Here is a 24,768-nt window from a genome sequence, read left to right as displayed (position 1 = left end):
CGGCTCCCGCCGGTCGCCCCTTCCCGCGCTCCGCCCTCAGGCGGGCCCCGCCACACGCCCGCCTCGGGCCGGCCCCGCCCTCCCCCGCGGGCATGCGCGGCGGGCAGAGGCCGGCGGGGCGGTCCCGCGCGTCAGCGCGCCGCGGCACCGCCCCCGGCGTACGGCGCGAGGGTCACGCACGTCCGCACGTCGCCGGCGCAGGGCTCCTCCCCGCTGGCGACACCCACCGCCGGGCGCGGGGAGGGGGCGGCTGCGGGGCCCGGGCGGCGCGGCGGGGGCCGCGGGCAGGGGTATATGGCGGCGGGTCTGTCCGCCCTGGCTGCCAGGCTCTCCCAGTCGGCCGCGGCCAGGTCCTACGGGGTGTTCTGCAAGGGGTTGACCCGGACCCTCCTCATCTTCTTCGACCTGGCCTGGAAGCTCCGCATCAACTTCCCCTACCTCTACATCGTCGCCTCCATGATGCTGAACGTGCGGCTGCAGGTGGGCGGCGGCAGGGGGCGGGGAGGGCTGGCGGCCCGGCTCTCAGCCCGGTGGGGCCGCCGCTGGGCGCGGGGGAGCGGTGACCGCTCGTTCCCGGGGGCGGCGGCTCGGAGCTGCTATCGCCTCCCCCCGCGTAGCGGTAAAGCGCCGCCGGACGTGTCCCTGGGCTGGGCTGGGGCGGGGGGAGGTCGCTGGGGTTCGGCGCGGCTGCGGTCGGCTGCGGAGACCCGCCTTTGCCTGCGTGCAGGGGTGAGTGCCCCGGCCCGCTGCTCGCTCTGGGCCGCAGCAGCACACGTGCCGCGTCCTCACCTCGAGTGCGTTCGTGTTACTGAGCCATAGTCAACTTAAAGACAGACCATAAATTGTGAATATGTGCGTGTTGGTAGTACATCCCTGCCACCCTCTAAGGAGCTAAGAAAATTTATTTCATAAGGTGTGTTTTTTTTTTTTAAAGTCAAGAACAATTGTAGCAGGGAAAACGTGGAGAGAGTTTTAAATAGTGTCACTATATGAAAATGACAGTTCAAATTTAATTTGCATGTCTCCTGTCTTGAGCCTGTTTCTTGAAAACACGGAACTCCCTCAAACAGCTTTGACCTAAAGACACGAGAGGCTCTCACTCTTCGTAAGGTTGAAGTTTCATTGGGTTTGTGATGAAATAAAAGCAATTTAACTGGCAACAGAAGCAGGCTATGGACTATGACAACAAACATCTGTTCTGGCCACAGATTGGACGCTTTCTTTTTCCTCATAAACATAACTGTAATGAAAGCTTTGACAACTGGCTAGTGTCCAAGTGCTGAAAGACAAGTCTGGTTGCAGTTTGTGACTTGTTAAAGGTGAGTTGAAATGGGAAGAGGTCAAAATGTGGTGTCTCATATTTTTATATTTGGGTCTCATCCTACAGTTCTGAAGCTTGAAATCAAGCCACGCTGCCAGGAGTTGTACACGTAGCTTAGTAGCCTTGGTGGCTAAAAATGCTTTGCCTTTTGCTTGTTATCTGTGCTGGTACACAATAGTTCTCTTGTAACAACATCAGCTTGTCATTTGATTACAATACAGGCAATGCCCTCTAACTGTGCTGGTGCAGCCAGTCTGACCAGTTCCCTCTGGGAAGCCGTGCGTGGTACACTGCTGATTTCCAGCACTGTGTATCTGATTTCAGCATGCACTTCTGTTTACAGGAGTATTATTTTAATATTTGCTTTTAATGTTAAGCCTTTAATCAGTTACAGTCTGCATTTTCTACTGTTACCCAGCAAATCTCTAGCTTCTCATTTGCTGACTTTGATGCCTGTTACCAAAAGAGAGTTTGTAGCAGATTAAACTGAAACTACAGAAGAAATTTTATATTTGGGTATCCTTCCTACCTCCTTGGATGTGCTCAAGCAGCCCATAGGGAGACTTGTCTGTTTGGACTACTCTTACTTTCTGCAGTTGGGTTGTTCTTTATGTTAAAGATTTTTTAAAAAAATTTTTTTATATACCAGGCATCAAGAAACTGGGATATTAGTGTAATAAATTTCTGCATTTTTTTCTCTTTAGGTCCATATCGAGATCCACTGACTTCGGACTTGCTGTGCTGCTTGCACTGTATGCTGCAACTAGAGTCAATTGCAGTCATCTTCAAATTCAGCCTGTCGTGAAACAGCAAAGCTATGCTCGTCTTCTCTAGGACTATGAAGAAAGATTTAAATCAGAAACGAGTATGTGACGGTGGCCCAGATCGTCACAAGGCAACAGCTCACCTGACCCATGTGCATTCCATGTTGAACAATTCTCAAAATCATAGTAGCAGTTTACAAGAATTATTTTATTTTAACACCAGGAATTGTTCTCTCGTTAATACTATACCTCTGCCTTCTGTTGGCAAGGATATGCCTCTGAGTTTGAGTGAATCAGCAGGGAGGAACTCAAGTGCAGCTGCTCCTTGGAAGGATTCATTTCATTTGCATTTTTCTTCTGGGAAAGACAGTCTTGATAGGGTTTTTCACTGCATTAATAGAATTTCAGTAATGGGCTGGCTGGAGAAAGCTTGCAGTTTTGCTGGAGACTTTAGCTCATGCAGTCCAGGAGACAACTTTGTATGTTTTGCACACTTCTGGCTGGGAAATTTGCAGTGTAATAAAACCCTACAGTTTCTGGAATTAGAAATGAGCAGTAGCAAAGAGAATGAATCACAGCTTGCATTTCGTAAAGAGATGGAGCTTGGTGGACTTCCTGATCTCTGTTCTATTCCAGTTGCCTCACTGAACGAATATGCTATGGGACTCTTAAACAATCAGAAACCGTGTTTTTTGATTTGTTACTTAAACCTTGTATCTTCAGAGCCAGCACTTGGATACAATCAAATGCTTTCAAATATACAATATGTGACTAATAATTTTCACATCGTACAGCTAGTAACTTCTGTGCTAGCTTTTGCACTTAGCAGGTGTCTCATATGCAGTAGTGAAGGTAAAAAAGTACTAAGATTTTAATAATTATTTTAACATTAATAGAAACTTAAATAGCAGAGACAAGGTTACAGTTCAGGTTTTAGTGAGAAGTAGACAGCTAAAGTAAAAATTATACTTGTGTAATTGCCAGTAAAACTGGCTGCTGGAAGAATAGGGACTTTTTTGGGAAGGAATACCTGCATCTGCGTGGAAAGAACTTCTTAAATCTCAGAAATCTTTGGGACTTCTGCAGGTCTGCTGTTAACACTAGACTAGAACCCAATGTGATTGTTTAGCACAGATCCTTTGTTTTCTTTAGGGTTTGTATTAGCAGAGTGTTCTGGCTATTATTTACAACCATTTCCAATGAGACTGTTTCTTGTAGAATTGAATTCCTGCTCTGAATTCAACAGTAACTAACATATCAGTCCTTAAAACACTTTGAACTGGAAAGGTGTTGGGAGGGTGATCTTCAATACAGCGTAATTCTCAGCAGTGTTCCTTTTCACAGTACTGCTCTAATTTAAACAATATCTCATGAGCTTTATTGGGCTACAAATAGACGCTATAAACAATTTTCTAAAAGAATGTTTTCTTTCCTTGAAAAAGTGATTGTTATCACTGAAGCATAGTAATTATTTCTTGGCCTGTTGACTTTGGCTTTGGGACAGACTTCTGACAACAGGGTTTGGCAAAAACTGGAGCAAGAATGTTGGAATCAGTAGAGCTGCTTGTGAATAAGAATTTGCAGGAATAGGCTCCCATGGGCTTTTAGATGAAGAAATTAATTGTGCAGTAGGTCAAAATTTGAACGCAGTGTCCAAAATTCTCAACAAGGGAGTTGGTATAGGTGGGCTTAATGTGCTCCAGGGGCTTACCTGAAGAAGGAAGTATTGATACGGTGAGTTAGAATGCATCATCAGCTCACCCTTCACCCTGAGTTAAAAGTGAGGACTTAATGCAGAGTAAAGTCATGCCAGTGATTTACACACCAAGTATCCTTTTTGCTACCTAGCTTAATTTTGGAAAGAGAGTAAGTGATGTTGCATTTAGTTTGAACTGAATTCACCTGGAAAGCCAGTAGAGTTTCTAATGTGGTGGTTATTTGGGTGTTGGCACACTTATATAGAAAAGACCTTGATCATGAAGATGAGATGCTGGTTATCAGTTTTATGGGGAAATATGTTGGAATTTTTTAATGTTATTTGAGTCCTGAAAGTAAGATATACTACTTTTTATGTTAAATGATATGTTGTGTTTTTATTATCCCTATTGGTTGGATATTTCTTCTGGATGTTAGAAGAGAGAAAAAGCCATTTACTTTAATTTAGAAAATAACTTTTTCCCTGGTGTGTACTTATATTAATTGTTTAACTTTTAGACTTTTGACCACATGATTACCTGTCACAAAATTATCAAATCCCACTAAATAATAGGGGATTATATACTGTAAGTAATTATTTTGACAGCAACAGTTTCCTCTTAGTCAAGCCATTCATGCTATTCACTCCCACCTCCACTGCTGCAATTTATCACCCTTGCAGTGGTATTAACACGAGATTAACAACAGATCGCTGAAGCAATGTGGATCTGAAACCCCGAAACACCAGAAACAAATATACTTCTCCAAAAGTCTGTGCCTTATTTGAGTTATGGTGTTAAGCTGTTGTCTGCATACAGCTTGACCCAAAACAGGCACTTGGCAGAGCTGGGGATAGAGGAATGGAGGTGGGGAGGTGTTGGAGCGTGTTTAAGCTGGCTTGACTGCTAAAGAAAACATTGTGCAACTGCATCTTAATCTCTATAACTATATAGGTAAAGAAATGCTCTCTTCCTGTATGGTGAGCTTTTTTTTTAAGTTGCACATAAACACAGTCCTGCATCTACAGTTGCATTTACTTCCTATATAAAGACTCAATTGGCACAGTTGTACCTGTAGCTGGTACTTGAGACCTTGTCTGTTCAGCTGAACGGTTTGGCCTGGAAGATTTTCTACTCTGCTGTACATAATTTGGGAACCATAGTCACATACAACAACTTGTAGGTGATATTGTCAGGTTAATAGGCAAGAGGAGTAGCTAAAGGCATAAAAGTATTAATCCAGTTTTTAACACAGCTGTTCTTTGTGGTGATTTTAAAGGGGAGGGAAAAAAAAAGGGAGGGGAAATGAAACATGAGAGAAACCACCTGTAAATTAGAATTTAAATGTGGGTACACTGGGGTGCCAGGGGTTGTCTCTATCCATGACAAGCCTATGCAGAAGGGGATCTTGGAACATTGAATCACATCATGTATCACAGTCCTGTTTTAAGCAAAATTTGCTTTGAGTAGCCTTTAATCACTTATTACAGGATCACTTTAAATACAGATACAACGCAGCAAAGCAGAATGATGGATTTTTTTTTTGTGTATATGTATATTGAACATAAGATATAAAGAATATGTCTTAAGTGAGTGGATTTAATCCATTTTAAGATAGTTTATGTACTTTGCCTTGGATTTTATTGCTTAAAACCTAAAAGGTAACCTTCTAACTTGAACATTCCTTCTGAATTTCAAATAAAGGATAGTTTGGTATGTTAAAATGTCATGTAATATACTGCACTTTAAGCTTGGGGAGGCCATAAATTGAAAGCACTGTTCTTGCACTAATAGAACTGTTTGACTGGCAGTGACAATGCTCAAATGGCTTTTACTGTCTGGGGGGAGAATAGTGAACCAGAAGGATGGCAATCCTTTGAAAATATATGTCAATCAAACACTATATGGTTTAGACCACTGTTGTCTTCCTACAAACGTTTTGATATTAACTCATCTCAAAAGATGGAAGGTGTCACAGCTAAGAACCAGTTTTCATGGAGTTTCGTGGCTTCAGTAAGTCAGCTGTGGAAAGCTTTTCTGAGTAAATATGCCATTAGGGCTGAGACTGGCTTGGATGATTATTATAATACAGAAGAATAACATTTTTAGTAGGGGTAAGGGACCTGTATACTGAACCGGAAGTTGCCTTCTTATTTCCAGTTCCTCTCTCATCTTGCTCTTCTCTTGGCGTTGGAAAGAGGTATTTCTAAGCAAAATGTCAGGGTTCTACTAAACAACTCATGCTTTCTGAAGTTTCATTGATTAGTGTCCAGATTCTTCCTGCACTACATAGCACAGAGTTCTATTTCTGCCATTAGAAAACAAGTAAGAAAATATTCAGTATTTAGAGAATTGCCTAGTAGTTTCCCATAAATTTACACTTGAGTGGAAATTTACTATATGGTATACTGCTTTGAAAACAAAAAAAAAAAACTTTTAAATGTATGCACACAGAGCTCTGCATGTAGATAAAAAGTGTTTTATCACAGTATGATGTTGGAATGCTTATGCAAATGCTTATTTACTTTCTGACATTACAATGCAAAATGCAGTAGAGATGGTGTTGTACTTCCCAGTGTGATATTAGCTAGTGCAATCTTTAAACTGTCTCATGGTGTATGATAATGCACACATAATTTCTATCTGTAGACCTTATTTAGCCTTTTGCTTTTTCAGTGTTGGGTTGTTTGGTTTTTTTGTTTGGGGCTTGGTGTTTTGTTGTTTTGGGGGTTTTTTGGTGGTGTTCTAGGACTGTAAAGACTGCACTTTCTTAAACTTTGCCAAAGTTTGCTTTCTTTCTGCTTTTTTCCTCCCTTGCCCCTCCTTATAGGTATACACACTTCTAACTTTTGGAAGAAGCAAGTCTGTATGTACTCTCCTAATATATCATCTTATTGTCTACCTGTTCCTTTTGGTTTTGTGGCCTGGTCTTACCTGTATCTTCCTTCTCTTCCCTCCCCATCACTTCTCAGTATAAGCATATGCTGATATTCTGTTTCAGGAACACTCCCCTGTAATGAATTATGCATAAAAAATTGACAGAAACCATGTAGAGATGTAGGCATCCATAGTCTGTCACTAGGGTGTGTGACAAGTGGTATATCTGACAGAGCAATAGGTATTCAATGTGACATATTTCTGCTTTTTCTCTTCAAAACAGCTGCTTTGCTTAAAAATCTAATATTTAATTTAAATTTGTAGTACCTCTGTCAGCTGAGAATTGCAGCTAGAACTTGTATCAAATACACTGAGGTCAGAACTTAAGAAACAGTTACACTAGCTTCAATACTCTTCAGGTTTTTAAGTTATTAGTGTAACTTTCTGAAAAACTCACATGAATGTACTCTGAAGGTTTAGAAACCTTTTTTTTCCCCTAGGAGTGCATAGAATAAAATGTGTTCTGACACGTGTTTCTGTGATGCAGTCAATAACCGGGGGGGGGGAACCCCACAAAACTTTTTAGGATTTTTAAAAAATATTTGTGATGAATCCCCTTCTAATATCTCGGACTACAAAGCCTCTAATCCTCAAGGAAGAGTTGCATTTGGTAGAACTTTCCAATAAACAACTTGTTGCCTATGAACATACTAGTATTTATGATCAGCTCACTTAAATACAATGATATAGATATCAATCTGCTGATGGTGTGAAAACAATAATATAGAAGTGCTAGAATAATGCTATCCTTTACCACCCTGCATGAAGTAAATCCTATTGGTGTGCACTTTGAAATTAATCCTGTATTGCATTCCAAAATCTCAATTATCTTAGTCTTTTTGGAATTGGTGATACAAGAGTCAGACCAAGTAGATGGTTCTTTTGTTGTTAATGATGAAATAAATTTAAAAGCTAAAACATTTTAGAAAATGGCCTGAGGGGCTTCCAGAAAGAATATCTGCCTTGAAGAGATCCAGTTTATCTCTGTGATCTCAATATATTTATAGTCTGTTTTGCAACTCTCTTTTCTTCCTTCTTTGTGGAAGATTGTATAAACCTGATGGCAAAAATTGTTAAAACCCAGATTTGTAAAATTAAAGAATACTGATACTTTTCTGTTTTGTAGTCAGTTTTATCTAGTATCAAAAATAAAAATACCTATATGTAATTTAAGCTGTTCTTAAAAGTAGGTAAATCTAATGCTTAGTTCCTGACGTATTACTTGAAGTTGAGTGTTTCATGAACTTCCTTGAAAATGGGGCCTGCTACCTGCTGGTGACTAACACTAACTTTAAATGCTGACACTTAATACTTCCTGTGAACTGTGATGTTATCCCTGCAGAACAATTTTAATTTATGGCCTTGGTCTTTGGCCCTAATCATTTTTTTTTTTTATAGCAATGTGGGAGATGGAGAAGGCTGCCACAAACCATTTTTGTTTGTTCCAGAGAAAGATGTTTACAAATTTGTATGTATTTTTAGAAATTTATTGTAACATTTCTTGAGAGGAGTTTCCATAGTAAACTTGAACCCTGTTGTCCTAATAAGGTGAATACAGACTTTTGAATAATATGGAGTGCTATTTAAGCTTCCAGAAGCTGTTGATTGTGATGCTGCTCGCTTATACCACAGGAGGGAGTTAAACATCAATCTTTTAAATATTTTCAGTTACTGCATCGTTTTTTCTTAGTACAGTGCATTTCAGTTTATAAAAGTATGCCGACTTTGGCTTGTCTTATGGATTGTCACTGCAAATAGGTTAATGTACAAAATCAATACACAGCAGTAATGTATTGTAACTGTTTACAATTGAATTCTGAGTACCAATTGATGGGTTTTATCAAGCTATTTAAAAACAGAAATAAAAGTCTTTTCAAAAATGATGTTTTGTCTGTGCTCTACAAAAGAGCTAGTTCTGGTGCTTCTCATTCCAATTGTATAAATTGTACAGATATACTTAAAGAGATCATGTTTCTGACTATAGTCATAGTGGCTTTTTCAGAGATAGTTTGAGCGCTGTCTCTTTACTGAAACAAATTTAAAACCTGCCTGAGAATAAAAAGGCTAAATGCCTTATGCTTGGCTTTGGAAACTTGGTATTTGAGCTCTAGGCTAGCTTAATCATGTTAGCCACCAATATTCATTCATAGGCATTCTCTTTACACACTTTTTTTTTAGTGCCACGCCTTAACAAACCAGTTACATTCAATGCAGTTCCAAGGTATTTCCTAACCAACTAGCTCTAATCTTGCATCAGAGTTTCATTTTACAAGGGGGAAGGAAACCATGCTAAATATGTAGAAAGGCCACAGGAACTCTCTTGCTTATGTCAGGATAACATTACTGGATGTTTCTCTTGAGTTAGAATCACTGCAGTATTAACAGATATGTCAGACCTCTTGTTTTTGCTGAACAAAGTATTTACATTAAAGGAGTGGAATAAACATGTATCTTCTGCTTAATGTTGAGCATTAAAAAACATTAAAAAAACCCTAGAAAACCCTCACTTTTCAGATCTCTCTTCTGAAAGTTGCTATCATGACTTTTTGATTCTAGACTCAAAAGACATGATTCACTTACAGTTTCTGTTTGATCTCAGGATCCCTTGATGCCACAAGTGATAACTTTGAGGAAGTATGTTATTGTTATGTGCTGTGTTTATTCTGAAAAGAAATGGTATTGACAACCCTGAGAAGGCTGATACCTTCAGTACAAAATTAATGTGTATTTTTTTCTTAATGACGAATGCTGAGAGTATCTTTCCCCTCAAAACATGCTTTTTTTTTTTTCTGTTACAAAAAAAAAAAAAGGTGAGGAGGTGAGGGGGAAGGAGAATGAATGTAATCATCTAATAAGATCTGTTAAGTTTTGGCATGTGGTTAGGCATCCACAGTTAAGAAAGTGCTATCAAGATGCTCTCTGCACTTCACTCTAGATTCCTCATTGCTTCTGCAATTCACGTGGTACGTACTGAAGTAATAGTTTCTAACCTGTTTGGATGCCCATGATGTTCCAGCCACCCCACTGTGACACTAATGTGATCTAGCCTTAATTACTCAAGTTGTCATCACTTTCAGATGGTTTATCAATAATTTTATATCTATTTATATAAATGGGTATGATACCTGCAGTACATGGAGAACTTCAAGGAACTTGGAATACTTTTGCAAATAAACTCAGGAATAGACGTGCTACCATGTGCATATCCAAATCTCTTCCTATTAGGATTTGAATTCAGATTCAAGTTGGTGGCCTGTGTCTTTGTCCATCCTGTACTGCAGAATTCTACGAGAGCAGCTAATCGGTACAGGAACCAAATTTCCTCTATGCAAATCTGAGACTGCCAGAGGACCTTTTAGCAATTTAGACCGATCACAGCATTTACCTCTTCAGTATGTTTCTCAGCTCTTGCCTTTCTGACAGATATGATAGCAACTTAAAATTAAAAAAAAACCCCTTGAACCAAACACAAATACCAAAGATTCTGCTGAAGATATTCACATTTCTTAAGGAGATGATTTTTTAAAAGTGGATGGAGTGCTTTACCTTCCATTAAAAAAAAATATTGGATGGGGGTCTTGTAATCAAGAACTATGGTGCGTTTGTAAAAATCACGTTATAAGACTCTTGAGGATTAGGAAGTGCTATGTCTATTTGTTATCACAAATATTTTCTAGACATGTCAAAATACTCCTTTACTTATCTTTAACCTCATAGTTCAAAGAAAAGAAAAAAAAAAACCCAAACACATTTTGGAATTCTGTCAAGTATTATGCATTGTTAAAAGTATCCCCAAGGGCAAAGGACCAAAATCAACACGGAAGTTAAATGCTCACCTCTTGCTCATTGAACAAAAATGACAAGCAGGATGTTTTCGATGCTCCTTTTTTTGGGGGCTAGTGGCTGGAGCCCTTAATCACTTCAGCTGGAAGTTATTCACAAATGACCCTTCTGAGCTCAGTAATCCTGTCTTGCTTCATATAATAAAAAAAATCCTTTCTACAGCAAAGATTCCTCAATTGCCTTTCAGATCATCGCCTTGCATTCCAAGTACTGCCCACAGAATGCAAGCATGTATGACCTGCTCCAGAGTTAGAATAGTTACATTTCCGATTTCTGGTCTTTGGTCCCCTCCTTTGATATAAAAGCATTTAAGATTAGAAAAACAAAAACTATTTTTATGATACTGTATAGCACCTTTCTAAGGCCTTGCTTGTACACCTTCAGGTGTCTGTCATTTTAGGTCAGGTTTGTCGATGTTGAATTTTCTATCAGGCTGAAAATCAGAGACTACTCCAAAAACTAGATTCACTTGTCAAGACAGAATGAAAATCCAAACCATTTTCAGAGTTGGACAGCCTTCTTTTATCTTCTGTTCCCTCTGGCTGCTTTCTGAGTGAGAACATCTGTACAGACTATAGCAGGTTTCAAGTACTTCACTTTGATATACAGTGTGTGTTCCCAACAATCTGTTGGTTAAAATAAAAGCTGTCTGGTGTGTGTTGTCACTGTCAAACATCATTTTCAGAGCTCTTCCTCACAGTTTCTTTCTGGTTTATAATCATTCATTCGTAGTTGATAACAGTATCTTCTGATTTCTTTCTATTTAGCTAAACTACTTACTTGCCAATGCCAGCAAGCTAGAAGTCTGTAGAGATTTTCATCACTGGATGTTTTGTTATGATCAGTTTGTCAAGCTTCTTCACTACTTGCTCAATTTACAGTTAATTCTAATATATTTTCATAAAGTATCCATAGACGTTGTAGCTATTCCTGAATGGATTATTTAGCAGTTTCTCTTTCCTCACATAGGAAGTGGTTTTTCTGAAGGCCTCTATTGAAACAGCATTGTCCAAAGGTTTGATTCCATTTTGTATATTGCTATTGTTACTACAGTTACTATAAAAGAATGCTTTTAACAGTGAAAATACCTCTGGTAAATCTTTGTTACTCACATGTGCTTGTTAAATCCATCAGCTGATCTGCCTGGGAGGGAACTGCACTTCTGCCTTGGAGCAGATATTCTAGCTGGGATAGATAATGACATACACAAGATGACCCTTCTCAACCTCACATATAAAACCTGAGAGGTAAGGAATAAACTCAGGGGGGAAATAAAAGACCAAGAAAAAAAAAAGTGCTTTGAACATAATCTTGGTTTAATTTTGATAGGTCATTTTGCCAGAAACATGGAATGAGAAGAAGTAAATTACAACTTGAGACAAGAGGCAACATAGATATGATCTGATTTTTCCTTCTAACAGGAACTCTGTCAAATAGTTCAGATTCCATGTAGGGGGTGGGGTTAAATAAGGACTGGAAATGGGCTCAGAGGAAATAAAAAAGCACAAGTATTTTACATCCATTTTATGGAAAAGGAAAATGACACTTTTACTATTTTCCCCCGAGTTATTTCTGTTGTCCTTCCAGTCCTACATATACCTTATGATAATGCAGAGTTAGAAGGTGAAGCAGCCCATTAAAAATGTGAGGAAAGCAAGCAAGGTTTTGGGGTTTTTTTTTGCATTTCAGAAAGTGTAATCAATAAGAAGAGAAATCTGATAGTAGGATTTATCTGTTTAAGTAACTTAGAGTGGTTTTAGTAAGACAAATCACAGCTTCAATCCTGTAATCCAATCACAGAAGATCAGTACTGATATCTAGCCTTGTTGACTTAATCAGAGCTCTGGAAGCATGAGGAACTCCCTATGTGAACCAAACTACAAGGTCTGGACTTGTGTATTTTATGGGAATATCCTTAAATTTAGGCCAGGTTAAAAGTCCAGGCCTACTGACAGTAGAGTTGATGTGAATCTTCCCAGCAATTCAAATGGAGACAATACCATGTTCCTGAAGTGCTTTGAAATTTATTGCATACTTCCCAAATACTGTACTCCTCATAGAAAAACAATCTTAAAATAGAAGTGTATTATTTTGAAACAAAGAATCAGCATTTAGTAACTGAGAATTACAAAAATAAAATACACAGTGTCCAAAGTTACAGCATACTGGATGGTCTTCTAAAACAGAGAAAACTCCCAGGAATTCCATTTGTAAAATGGTATAATTTACTACTTCATTCGCATGAATACATTTATAACAGCTTTTGCTACGAATTTTTACATAGCTTTAGTCACTCTTGTTTTTTAATTTTAGATATTCTCACATGAACTGCACAAGTCATTGTTAACAAGGTTATTACAGCTTTTTATGCAAAGTAAGTGTAACTTTCGTTGTTTTTTTTTTTCTTGGAGTATTAAATTTTAATTTTTTTTGTTTCTCAACTACACATTGTTTACCTGTGATATGCTGGGTTTTTCATTACTTTGTTTAAATTCAGCTGCTTGATGTTGGTGCTGCAATAAAAGAAATAGAAGTTTCATATTTTTATCTACTACTAATGATCAAGAAAATATATTGGACTATCTTCTTGAAATGGTGAGTTAATGAAGTCACACCAAATTCCATTAATAAGAAAGTCCTTACAAGAAATTAGGCTGTTAGAAGAAATATGTATGAAAAAATATTTTCAGAGCATTTTTTCTTTTCACAGTTTAAATCACAACAAATTCTGCTTTCGCATTACTCTGATGTTAAGTTGTAATAATTTCTTGTTATTGTATGGAAGAATCCACAGTTTCTCCCAGTTATTCTGAAGGGTGTTGTGACTGACACACACATCGGCAGAGTAGTAATAGAGTGTCCCCTTGTAATTTCTGCTTATAACATAAGGCACCCCAACTAATAGTATATTCAATAATTCAGGGAGAATTTTACATGACATTTTTAAAATTTGCTGCTATTACTGTTGGCTTTATTAAAGAAGTACTACAGAAGTGTTAAATAATTGCTGATTGTTAGCAGAAGGAGAGGATAAATTATTTTAATCAGGCAGACTCCAAACTCAGAAGTGGAGTCTCTGTCTAAACTTTTGCTAATGAGGTCTGTAAGGAAATCAAAAAAGAATTCCCATTATTCAACCGATTATTGAACGTGAGTGGACATGCCTCTGTTCAAAATTGGACTGAAACCAACGCAGTATATCCACACCAGCTTTGCAGCAGCCTTCAGAGAGTCTTTTGCTCATCATACTCCCAGCATACCTCTAATCTTGTGATCTAGAGATAAAAGACCATTTCATTAACATAAAATATGAAGTTGTAGTTTTCTGACTGCATATATAACCATATATAAATATTTACATATAAACATACACATGCATGAATGTCTTTGCTTGTTTACCTCACGAATAAATTTCTGCTTATGTGCTTTCCATAAATGGTAAAAAGTCCAGTAGCAAAGAATGGAAACACATCCCTAAGTGCTACATTAAGCATGGTAAAGCATACCTTTATTTTCTGTTGAATTATTCTGGAATTAATACATATATTCCAAAATTCCAGTGTGATAAAGGTACTGCTTTACTCATTCCTATTGCCTATGGTCAGCATTCTGGAATAACATCTTCAATTGATTAGCAGTTCAGATTTCTGAGAAAACTCGTTTATCTGCATTTATCTGTCATTACTTGCAGTTTCATAATCTAATAAAACCAATATTATCTCCTTTCTAATAGTTTCAAGAAAGCTTTTCATGATTTTAGCTGAAGAATATGAAGAAGAATTTATCTCTTAAGTCATAACTTATATCTCAGCTATACTAAACCAGAATGAAATACAAAAAGGGGATCTTTGTACAAATTATGCAGAAAGCCCAGACCATTTCAGGAAAAAGCAGCAGCTAGAAAAAGCACTGTCAGGCTACCGTTCGTCATAAATCTGGAAATTCTGTAGAAGCAATCAGGACACCAAAGATTCAAATATAAGAAATGCCCAGAAGTACTTCATGGAAACATTTAACCTATGAAGGAGATAATCACTCTTGTCAACAAGTTAAAAAAGGTTTTCACTGTGAGAGAACGAGACATTATTAAGAATATAAATAGTACTCAGATAACAGTCAATTTTTTCAACATCGTCATCACATTTGCAAAATAAATAATGTTTGTTTTAATTGTAGTTATCTGCTATCTTGTTTTTCAGGTTTGGAGTCTTCCATACATTTTGAGTCCTGGAAAAGCCTTACAGATGGGAATAAAGAACAAGGGCTCGATTTTGTTAGTCATGAGAATTCAGCTGTGCTCATTATCCATCTTCTATTGAAATGGTTTCTCTTCTAGCAGGAATACCAGAATGCAGGCCTTACACAGGCCAGAGAGGAGAAAACATCCTTGCAGAAAAGAATTCATTTGTTCTCAGCTGGTACAATAACTGAACTAAACATCCTAGATTCTCCTGCTTTTGAAGTGTTCTCAAGTGTTCTTAGTCAACAGCAGATTTCAAAAACTTTTGTGTGAAAAGTCTTTGTACGGTTACTTTGTACTGTTATTTCCTAAAGCTTTCGATTTTTCCTCACAAACATATAAGGAAATGGAGAAGATATTCTGTTTAAAAAAATATTCTTTATCCAGTGTGAAAACGTTGAGAAGTACACATTTACTTGAGTAGCTCTGTCAATTAAAATTGTGCAGTAAATATTTTAAATATGTGAATAATTTTTCTATAAACCATGCTTTAATAGTTCTGCTGTTTTGAAAGCAAAAGATTTGCTTTCAAAATAGATCTCCACCATCTTTGTTTAATTTTTGGATATTTGGAAATCTTCTACATCCTGCTGAATGGCACACCTGATGTAGACATCCTTAGAGGAGAGCTTGCATCTGTACAACTGAGATTTCTGGTATCTGAAAATATAATGAAGCTTTTAAAGATACCCATAAAAAAAGGAAACAAAAAAATTTTTAATTGAATTACTTTGTAGGACATTAGTTTTTCAAATGTATCTATTGTATTTTGTACACTAAGTCAATTTTTTTTTTACATTACATTGCCTGTTTTATCTGAAGCATGGCAATTTGCCAACCTTAGCTTTTAGTGATAAATTGTTCTATACAAAGCAAAAGTTTTTATATCTGAGGCCACTTCCTTCTGCTATTTTATCATCTTCCTGGTTTTGTCTGTTTTCAATAAATGCCTTTGTATTTTCACATCTTTTATATGCATGTATACACAGATCCTTTCCTCTGTATTAAAACTGATAGTTCCAAGTTGGTAAGGATAAAAAAGACAAGACTGTTGACTTCAATTTCATTGCACTAATATACTATATGGATGCTTTTATATTACAGTGTTAAAAGATCTTAACATATATTAAAAGTATTTCTTGAATCTGGGAGTGGGGTGGGGAAGCAGGGGTTGATGTTTCATAACAAGGTTTTAAAATGGAAATAATCTCTGGGTACAGCTATATTTGAGTACTACAGATTGACACATGAAGGCTGGGTTCTCACAGTGAAAATGCGTTATTTTAAAGCATCTCAAATTTAAGCATACTGAAATATAAAATCTAAAAAGAAATTATGGTGGAGGCCAAACATCTCTCCTTCATCTGTCCCAAGAGGTTGAATATGTCTGCCTGAGGAGAAAAATCTAGAAAACTCAGCAGTGTGGAGAAGCCACAGAGATCCCTGCACACACAGTGGAACCCAAAGAAACTTGAGGGAAAAGAGAACTGAATTAGGGGTAGTCAGGGGAGAAGAACAAGATCAGAGGAAAAAAGTTGAAGTTGCAATGCAGCAAACTGGAGAAAAGCTTTTGGAACTTACAAGAAAGAGAAGCTGTCCCTGACGTCACTGCCCATTTTAGCAGTCTGTCATTAATTCCTCTTTCCCACAAAAAACTGTTACTAAGGATGTAAGCTGCAAATCATCATGTACTAATCTTTTTATAAAGTCATTTTTGTTGTTGTTCTGTAGACCTATTGTTCTTTTATAATTGTATTAATGGACTAAAAATAACAAGGGCAATTCCATCAGACATAATTTACAATTTTGTTTCTTAAGAATAATTATTTTATATTGTTCTGATTGAGATCACAGAAATCCTTTTCTGACCACAGAGGTATAAGGTACCAAATTCATCCTTCATGTAACTGCACTGAGGTAAATGGAGTTACATAAGGAATTAATTTGACCTGTCTCCTCCATTTCCTTGGAAAAATTCTTTGTTTTAGTGCCTGCCAAGTTTTAACTTTGACTCTCCCTTGCTTCACATCTTCTTGTACTCAGAGACAGTTTTTCCTTCTTTAAGACTATGAAGAGAAATACAGCAGGAGAAAGACAATTAAGGTGAAGATCTGCTTTTAAAATTGAAAGTACGCTTCGACTATGGTAAGAAAATACCAAAACCTTTTTGCTTTGGTATAGAGGTGTATGGCATTATTCTTACATCCATGAGAATATGAAAGGAATAAAATAGTATGTATAGCCATGAGAGGGAAAGGATTTAAGTGATGTTTTTCTGCCTCAGACCTCGTGTGTTTCTTTATAACTGCAGCAGTTGGAATAAAGACAGACCTTTCTTGGTTAGAGACAGTAAGAATTTAAAATATTATACATCACCTCTTAACAAAGAATCACCTCCCCTTTTCATCTGGACTCAACAGGAGAAAAAATAGCGTACAAGAGAAGCTGAAGGCATATTCTCACCGGTATACAACTGCAATTTCATGATACAATAAATTTAGTTTTTGGATGGCAACATGGCACAAAATTCTTTGTACAAATTCAACCCACCAATACAAAGTTATTTATAAAACAAAACTCTCACCAAACAAGGAGTGAAGAGTGGTTTTACTCCTGATGATTTTACGTTGGAGTTGGTATCATCTGTCTTCCTGTTGCCTGTATAAAGCCAGGATAAAGCTTGGTCTAAACACTGTAACTCATAGCTGGTAAATCTTGGCAGCAATGCAATTATGTGGTCATATTTGATCTTGATCAATTTATTACCATTAGATGATCTAGTACTGCACAGATCAGACATTAACAAGCACATAAGTCTGACTAGGAGCACAGTCTGAGAAGGGCTGAGCATGAGGGATCAGGAAGTGAAATTGATGGAGAGTCTGTGGTTCAGAATAATGTTAGAATTATGCAGGGATATTGTCCCCACTGACAAAATAACTATCCACCAGCCTGCCTGCTTGCTTTCCACACCATCTGTGTGTCAGTCTACCAATGCTGCAACTGTGCCAATGCAACTGTTTGTGGGAGCAGAGTGTGAACTTAATAGATGGAATAATTCTGGATAAAAATTATTAGTTTAGACAGAACTTTTAAAATCTGGATTGAGTGATCCGATTTACAGCATGGCTTCACAAACGGTTGCATGAACAGCTGAGAGGGCACTAGAAGTCACAGTCATTAGTTGCCAGTTCCTGCTCCTGTCTAAATTTATGGTTCCATATTTATTAAATCCAGATTTGTGCACTGCTGACTAGCCAGCAACAAGATTTGAGCCAGCTCATGTAGAGATACACAATTGCATTTCAGAAGCTCACTGGTGAATCAACAAGAGCACCTGGTACTAACCCTTCTAACACTGTATGTCATGAGCAAGTCCAGCTTGTCACTTGGCTGCCATATGTACTGTGGGATGCCAGCCCTGTGACACTGTGGAGGTGTTTAAGAAGGCTTCTCTAGGCAGGGAGGAGGAAGGAACTGCAGGGGCCTTCCCTGTTATCAGCACTATTACAATAAATCCCTCAACTTCTGCTGTATGCATGCAGCTAGAGCACGACTCACGTACGGTCTGCAGCCCAGCTACGGCTCCCAGTGTAGTATGAATTAGGAATTTCAAATTCCCAGGCCTTTGTGAGACTGGAGAATGGTATGTGATAATACATTTAACCATCCAAGCTGGAGCTAGCTAGCAGAGGTGAATTCACAGACTGCAGCTACTGCTCAGGGTGGGAACAGAGTCTGGCCTTAATCAGTGCACTCTCCTTTGAGAATTACTTTACATCAAGCTCTTCCATTTTCCTGATAGAAAAACTCTCTCAAGCTTCATGCAAAATTCCACTCATGATCTGTTTCAGCCCATGTCCTTTGAATCTCTTTCTGTTATTTTAGGCACAGTTTTCATGCTAGAAAGCATCCTGTTTGTGTCTAGTACTATGCATAATTAATACAGGTAGAACAAGTTCTAATGCAAAGTATATTTCAGATCATAAGCATTACAGAGTTGGTGGACCTCCACAATTTCTAATGCGTTTGGTTTTCCTCACTGGGACATTCTGGTGTTCTTTACTCCATGAGTCACCAGTGGCCCTATCAGTGTTACACAATGGAAACAAACACTGACTTCCAAAACCAGTAATATCTGATGCTAGGAGTAGATTAAGCTCATTTAAAAGTCTTAAAAAACCCCAACAACCTCAAAATATGTCAAGAATTGGAATTTTAAATAAGCTGCAAATAAAATTCAGGATATGATTTAAAAGTTCATCTGGAGAAAAACCCATGCAAAATTCTTAGGAGAGAGGCATCTTTAAATTTGGGGTTTTTTTTACTATTTTAAGGGAATGAGCTCCCTATCCATACAAAAAAAGCACCATCATAAGAGGTGTTTGACTTGCTAAACTTCAGCTTTGATGTTCTGCAAAGCAATATAAAATACTTGCATGTAAATTTTTTTTGCACTAAATGAAAGGTGCAAGCACTTCTGAAACCGTTAAGACAACCAGCAAACAGGATTTTCTATAAATGTGTTTTTCCAGCTGAGACAAATAAGATATGTGTGACAGCATAAACATTTTAAGAAACAATAGATGGCTAAAACCCGTCTGCCAGACAGAGGAAGTCAAAGAGTTTGCCTTAGGGGTTTAAGAATACCAGATTATTCAAGTACTGATAAATAAAAAAAAATATAGGGGAAAAAAAGACATGATGATGGACTAAGACCTTCCTGTCTGGAAACTGTTAGGCAATGCTTCTTAAAAAAATAAAAATTGTTTGATCGTCTAGATTTGAAACAGAAGTATTCTTTAATACAATAGCTGAGTATCAGTGACAGTGATTCTGACCATCAACAAGATATTGTCTTAGGAAATTTAATGCTTGCACCATTTTTCTAAAAATGTCAGCATTTAAGTGAGCAAGTAGTAAAATCAACCAAATAGTTCTAGTTTACAAAATGTCACGCAACATCTGTATTCTTTAAGATGTATCTATATTCTTTAAGATATGTCTATATTCTTTGAGAATGTACATTATTATTCTTAAGACTGTACAGATGTTCATGTCTTTAAGATTAACTGTTCTCCTTAAGGGTAACTATAAAATCCTTCTTACCAAATCTAACAGAAGTCACAACAAGCCAGACTTACAAATTAGCAATGTCTTGACTGAATGCATGAAATGGGAATACCTGCATGCAGGATGGCTATCTCATTAAATAAGTTTTCAAAGATTCTTCTTTCCAACAGTAAGGTACATTATTCCATCTCCCTGTGTCTGATACTGATGTTTAGTCTGATGGCACAATGGCAGTTACTTTATTTCTTTCTGCATTGCGAAAAATCAGAATTGTATTTCTTGTCTTTGAATACAAGTTACTATCTACTTTGCAATTACTATCCATGTAATAAACATCATCATAGCTCATGCTTTTTAGAAATAAGTTTATGAAATCTATCATCATAAAATGTTTACATCACTGAAACATTTACATCACTGAAAGAGGAAATTTACCATAGTAAGATCAAGCTTATTTCTTTCTACAAGTAAACTGAAGATGAATGATGTTTTTTCAGAATTTCCATTAACCAGTAAAGAGCAATCCAGAAAAAAGGGAATCCACTCTTGCTGAGGAAAGGATGTGATAACCAACAGGGCTCTCCTACTCTTGAATTCTTTGATTATTAAAAAAAAGAAAAAAAAAAAAGGGAGGGGTAAAGAGTCATTTTCATTCACTGCTGCTTGGAATATGGTTCAAATTGAAATTCATAGAAATGGCTTAATATTTAATGAGCCTTTTAGACCACAAAAATGTGATGTAAGGGATTCAGTTGTCTTCACTGACTCTCTGCGTAGGGATGAATGTCATAACAGATGTGCTCCTGACCCCTTAAAATGAAAAATGACACGATAAAGGACTACTTAGTGGAAACTGAATCAGAACAGGTACTAAACTATCCAATGAGAAAAAAAGGACAAAGTGTATTATTACCTGAAAACTCAGCAAACAACCACACTTATCATTAAGGAATCAACCCTGCCAACAGCAGTTTTTGGAGAAAGCCCAATTTTCCCCTAAAAATAATTTCAACAGACCAGCTATTAGACTATTATTTACATGAATGACAGACTATGAAGTTCTTCCAACACAGAAGGTTAGACTTGTGGATATAAAACTGGCAAAACATACTTGTGGTAAAAATAGAGCTATGACTACAGAAGGGACTGCAAGAAAGAAAAAAAAGATCAAGCAATCTTCAGAAAACTGTTGATTGAAACCCTTATTAATATGGAGAGAAAAACAGAATTCATATGTATTTCAAAACAGAAGAATGATCAAAGTTCCAGAAGACAAAGTAGATGTGAGAGAATTATTCACATGAGTAGGAAATAGTTTATTGGAGTGTATCCTAAAACTTGCTGAGATTGTAACCTCTCTTGCTACTTGGCATCTTTGTTGGTAAGGAATTAACCAGTATTTAATGATAATGGCATTGTTACTGTCAAATTACCAAAAACTACAGAGTAGTTCTGCTATGGTAGAACTACTATAGCTACAATATAGAACTAGGACTGTAATTCTTTAGTTGATTTTGTACATTTTCAGAAAACCTATTTCTGACCTAGTTAGGTTTATACCCAGACATGAGACTTTATACACAGGAAAATGAGACAACATAAAAGGTTTGATCTTAAAAGCTTCTATCACACATCTCACCTGAAGATTAAACAGCTTTGTCCAGTAAGCACCTTGTATGCAGAACTACCAGTTTTATGCCTACAACACTTGCAGGATCAGGCCCATGCAACACCAAGTCTATTTATAGTTGTGCTGGGTTTGTGTGGTGGGGTTTTTGGTAGTGGCGGAGGGGGCTACAGTGGTGGCCCCCTGTGAGAAGCCTCTCCAAAGCTTCCCCTGCTCCAAGTCAGACCTGCCTCTGGCCAAGGCCCAGCCAATTAGCGATGGTGGCCACACCTCTGTGATAACATATTTAAGAAGGGAAACCTGAGAGAGGGTGAGGGACTCTGAGGAGGAGTTATGAGGACACTTATGTGAACACTGAAGTCAGTGGAAGGAAGGGGTGGAGGTGTGCCAGAGCAGAGAGCCCCCCTCTATCCCATGATGAGATGTCAGGGCCCCCCTGTGCCACCCCTGGGGGTCACCAGAGGAGCAGAGACCCACCTGTGGAGGATCCCTGGGAAGAAGCAGACCTCGTGGTTGTAGTTTGGTGCTGGGAGGACTGCAGCATGTGGGGGTGACCCACGCCAGAGCATCTCGAGAAGAATGGATCCCATGGGGAGGCCTCATGGCAGAGAGAGTTCGTGGAGGACTGTCTCCCGTGAGAGGGACGCCCTGTGGAGCAGGGAGAAGAATGCAGAGGAGTGCTTCCTCCACCCTGGAGGAGGCACTGGCAGAGTGCCTTAACCCCCATCCCCTGACACTGCACAGGAACAAAACTGGGCCTGGGAAGAAGGGAGGGGTGGAGGGAGGTGTTTTAAGACATGGTAATGCTTCTTCTCCCTGCCCCATTTTGTCTATTAAATGGTGGTGTTAGTGTGTGAATTAAAGTGATGTTCTTGTTTTTCTTCCCCTAACAAGTCTGTCTTTTGCCTGTAACCATTTAATGGGTGAGCCACCCCTCTCTGTCCTTATCTCCATTCCTGAGCCTTTTGATTAATTTTACTCCTTCCCAGCACTGGGGGGGGAAGGAGCAAGTGAACGGCTGCATGGTGCTCAGTTGCCCTCTGGGCCTAAACCACAACAATAATATACACCTTATGTATGAAAATTTCAAGTTTTAAGGAATATCTGCTATCATTTCAGAGACAGCCTTGAAGAAGACATTATAATTTCAATACTCTTTTGTACTATGTATCATGAATGTTATCCTACTAAAACAGGACTGGAAAGAATAGATTTTCCTTGAGATGGTATTGAATGACATATATTTCAAAGTTACAACAGAGTAAGCTACGTATTCAATAACGCAAAATACTGAAAATTTAACTGTTTGCTCAAGTTAATAATGAAGTTATAATAAAGAACATTTTGCTTATCTCACAAGTCTGACGTTGTCTGATTTCACCATAAAGTTTATATAAAATATCTCAACTGATCACATAACTAGAAGTCTTTTTTTTCATATATTGCTTGCATCACAAAATAATTTTTACCTTTGCTATTAATTTGAAGAATTTTAAAACCTAGTATTGCTTCCATGAATTAAACAGGAATTTTGTACTGAATTGGTGGGAGGAGGACTGTTCTCCACGGCTCACTCTTCTCTGCTGTTAGAATTAGTGATTGGGCTATCTTTTATTTTGCACTAGAATTTTCCTTATAGCTAAAGTATATTAAGTTACACTGAAACATAGGAAGGAAAAAAATTATACTGACAAAAACAACAAAGAAATATATTTTATATAAATATGTAAAAACAGATTAAATGAAAGCAAACAGTCTGTGATAAATTATAAAATTAGAATTTTTCATATGAACCAGATTCCCCTCTAATGTAAGTTAACAGTTTGCTCAGTGTGCAAAAATATTCAAAGCCCACTGTCAGTGTCTGCACTTATTTTAAAACCATCCTGCAATTGCACTTTATAGACACATTTCAAAATAAATCTCTTCCCAAGGTAATGCTTCTGTTTTATGTAATCATATCCTTTTTATACACTAACTCACTAAAATTATAACAATGTTTAATCTAAAATATGAAATACAGATGAGTATTTTAAAGGTTTGTATTGTTTATGATTTCTAGATGAGGTAAAACGCTTTATCACCAGAGCAGCTGTCAGAGCCAAACCTCAGCTCTCAGCAAAATGGGCTGTAATAACCACCTATTAGCAGCGGTGTCAAGAGGTGAGAGCTCCCGACACAGCTTCCTAGACAGTGCTCTGTCCCGTGCCAGCCTACAAAAGGAAAATGAAAACCCCAATATTTTCCTGTTGGCTGACCCTTTCCTCCCACAGCTTCCTGAGTAAAATTTTGACACCAAAGGTTTTAAAAAAATAAAGAGGGGTGGTGCCTGAGAAGGAAGGAAGGAAGAACAGTGGTCTGTGCCAGTACACTTCTGCTTACCTTTACAGACTTTGGAGGCTGCCGAACCCTGACTCCCGTGGTATCTCACTGAAGATCTTTACTGAGGACTTAAGAAATCCCACAGATACTCTGACTCCTAGGGCAGTGAGCAGCCAAATCCTTTCTGTTACCAACACAGACAATACACACCAACGCAAAACCCGTAGGGGAACCGTCCCACTTACACACACATGGCTCCTGCGGCGGGGGAAGCACCCAGCACCCCTCCAGCGCCGGACCGGACTCAAGAACAAGGAGCAAGCAAGAATCAGCTGAAAACATGCAGAAACGTCATATGCCTCAGGCTCCTTTTCGGAGACTTCAACCCACCTCGTCCCCCGTCACGAGGAGGCTTCAAGCCAGGTCGGCCCTTGCCTTCCTGTCACCTCCAGCTCTTTCTTCCCCCTTTTAGACCTCTCCAAAAGAGTCGGCGGCTCTGCAGACATTTTCTGGCTACCGCAGACCCCCAGAGAGACTCCCTACCGACATGACACCCAAGTGACTCGACGGCTCCCCTCAGCCCCTCCCGCCGTCGCCCTCAGGCTGCTCCCCAGCGGGTGCCCCGCAGACCAGGCTCCTCCCGCTCCCCGACCGCCGCGCTCGCCCCCTTCCCGCCGCGGCCGCCCCTCGCCCCACGGCGAAGCCCTTTTAGGGGCCTCAGCGCTGCCCAGGCCGCGCCGTGCGAAACCCGCCGGGGAGCGAACACCGACAAGGAGAGGCGGGAAAGCGGGAGCGACGCTCCCCGCCCCGGGCCCGCTCCGCCGCAGGGCACGGCCCGGGAGCTGCCGCCCCCTGAAGGGAGGAGGCAGCACGGCGGTGGCCGGCGACCCAGTGGCGGCGGGGGCGGTGGCGCGGGGCCGGCCGGGCCTGCTTTCCCCCCTCCGCCC

General features: G+C 38.9%; 1 protein-coding gene and 1 long non-coding RNA gene across 14 annotated transcripts; one reads left to right on the top strand and one right to left on the bottom strand.

Annotated features, from left to right (window-relative positions):
* Positions 1–205: 205 nt before the first annotated feature.
* Positions 206–16,527, top strand: SMIM10L3 (small integral membrane protein 10 like 3). 5 transcript variants are annotated; one of them, XR_012631062.1, is made up of 4 exons: positions 206–480; positions 11,694–11,806; positions 12,873–12,933; positions 14,759–16,527. XR_012631062.1 is itself a non-coding variant. In XM_074885460.1 (3 exons), the coding sequence occupies exons 1-2, from the start codon at positions 295–297 to the stop codon at positions 1,281–1,283; spliced, it is 261 nt and encodes an 86-aa protein (XP_074741561.1). In that variant the 5' UTR covers positions 206–294; the 3' UTR covers positions 1,284–1,319; positions 2,026–8,599. The 5 variants fall into 5 exon arrangements, 3 of the variants coding, with proteins under 3 accessions (XP_074741561.1, XP_074741562.1, XP_074741563.1); XR_012631061.1 differs by having other exon boundaries at positions 12,873–13,154; XM_074885460.1 differs by lacking the exons at positions 11,694–11,806; positions 12,873–12,933; positions 14,759–16,527 and adding exons at positions 1,209–1,319; positions 2,026–8,599.
* LOC141950527 (uncharacterized) lies at positions 11,693–24,745 on the bottom strand. 9 transcript variants are annotated; one of them, XR_012631069.1, is made up of 7 exons: positions 24,067–24,582; positions 23,882–23,978; positions 21,977–22,147; positions 17,384–17,457; positions 17,176–17,272; positions 13,016–13,834; positions 11,693–11,744 (listed from the first exon to the last, which is right to left on the bottom strand). It is a non-coding gene; the product is annotated as an uncharacterized LOC141950527 (long non-coding RNA). The 9 variants fall into 9 exon arrangements; XR_012631068.1 differs by lacking the exon at positions 11,693–11,744 and adding an exon at positions 24,592–24,745 and having other exon boundaries at positions 11,855–13,834; positions 24,067–24,153; XR_012631065.1 differs by lacking the exon at positions 11,693–11,744 and adding an exon at positions 19,985–20,121 and having other exon boundaries at positions 11,855–13,834; positions 24,067–24,585.
* Positions 24,746–24,768: the final 23 nt, after the last annotated feature.

Source organism: Strix uralensis, chromosome 16 (genome assembly GCF_047716275.1).
Source record: "Strix uralensis isolate ZFMK-TIS-50842 chromosome 16, bStrUra1, whole genome shotgun sequence".
Taxonomy (NCBI): domain Eukaryota; kingdom Metazoa; phylum Chordata; class Aves; order Strigiformes; family Strigidae; genus Strix; species Strix uralensis.
Note: the sequence above shows the minus strand (reverse complement) of the source record. Positions and strands in the feature narration are given on the sequence as shown.

Coding starts and splice junctions, on each gene's coding strand:
- SMIM10L3 (XM_074885460.1), top strand. CDS start 295: ATGGCGGCGGGTCTGTCCGCCCTGGCTGCCAGGCTCTCCCAGTCGGCC. Junction 481..1,208: donor TGCTGAACGTGCGGCTGCAG/GTGGGCGGCGGC, acceptor TTCTGGCCACAG/ATTGGACGCTTTCTTTTTCC.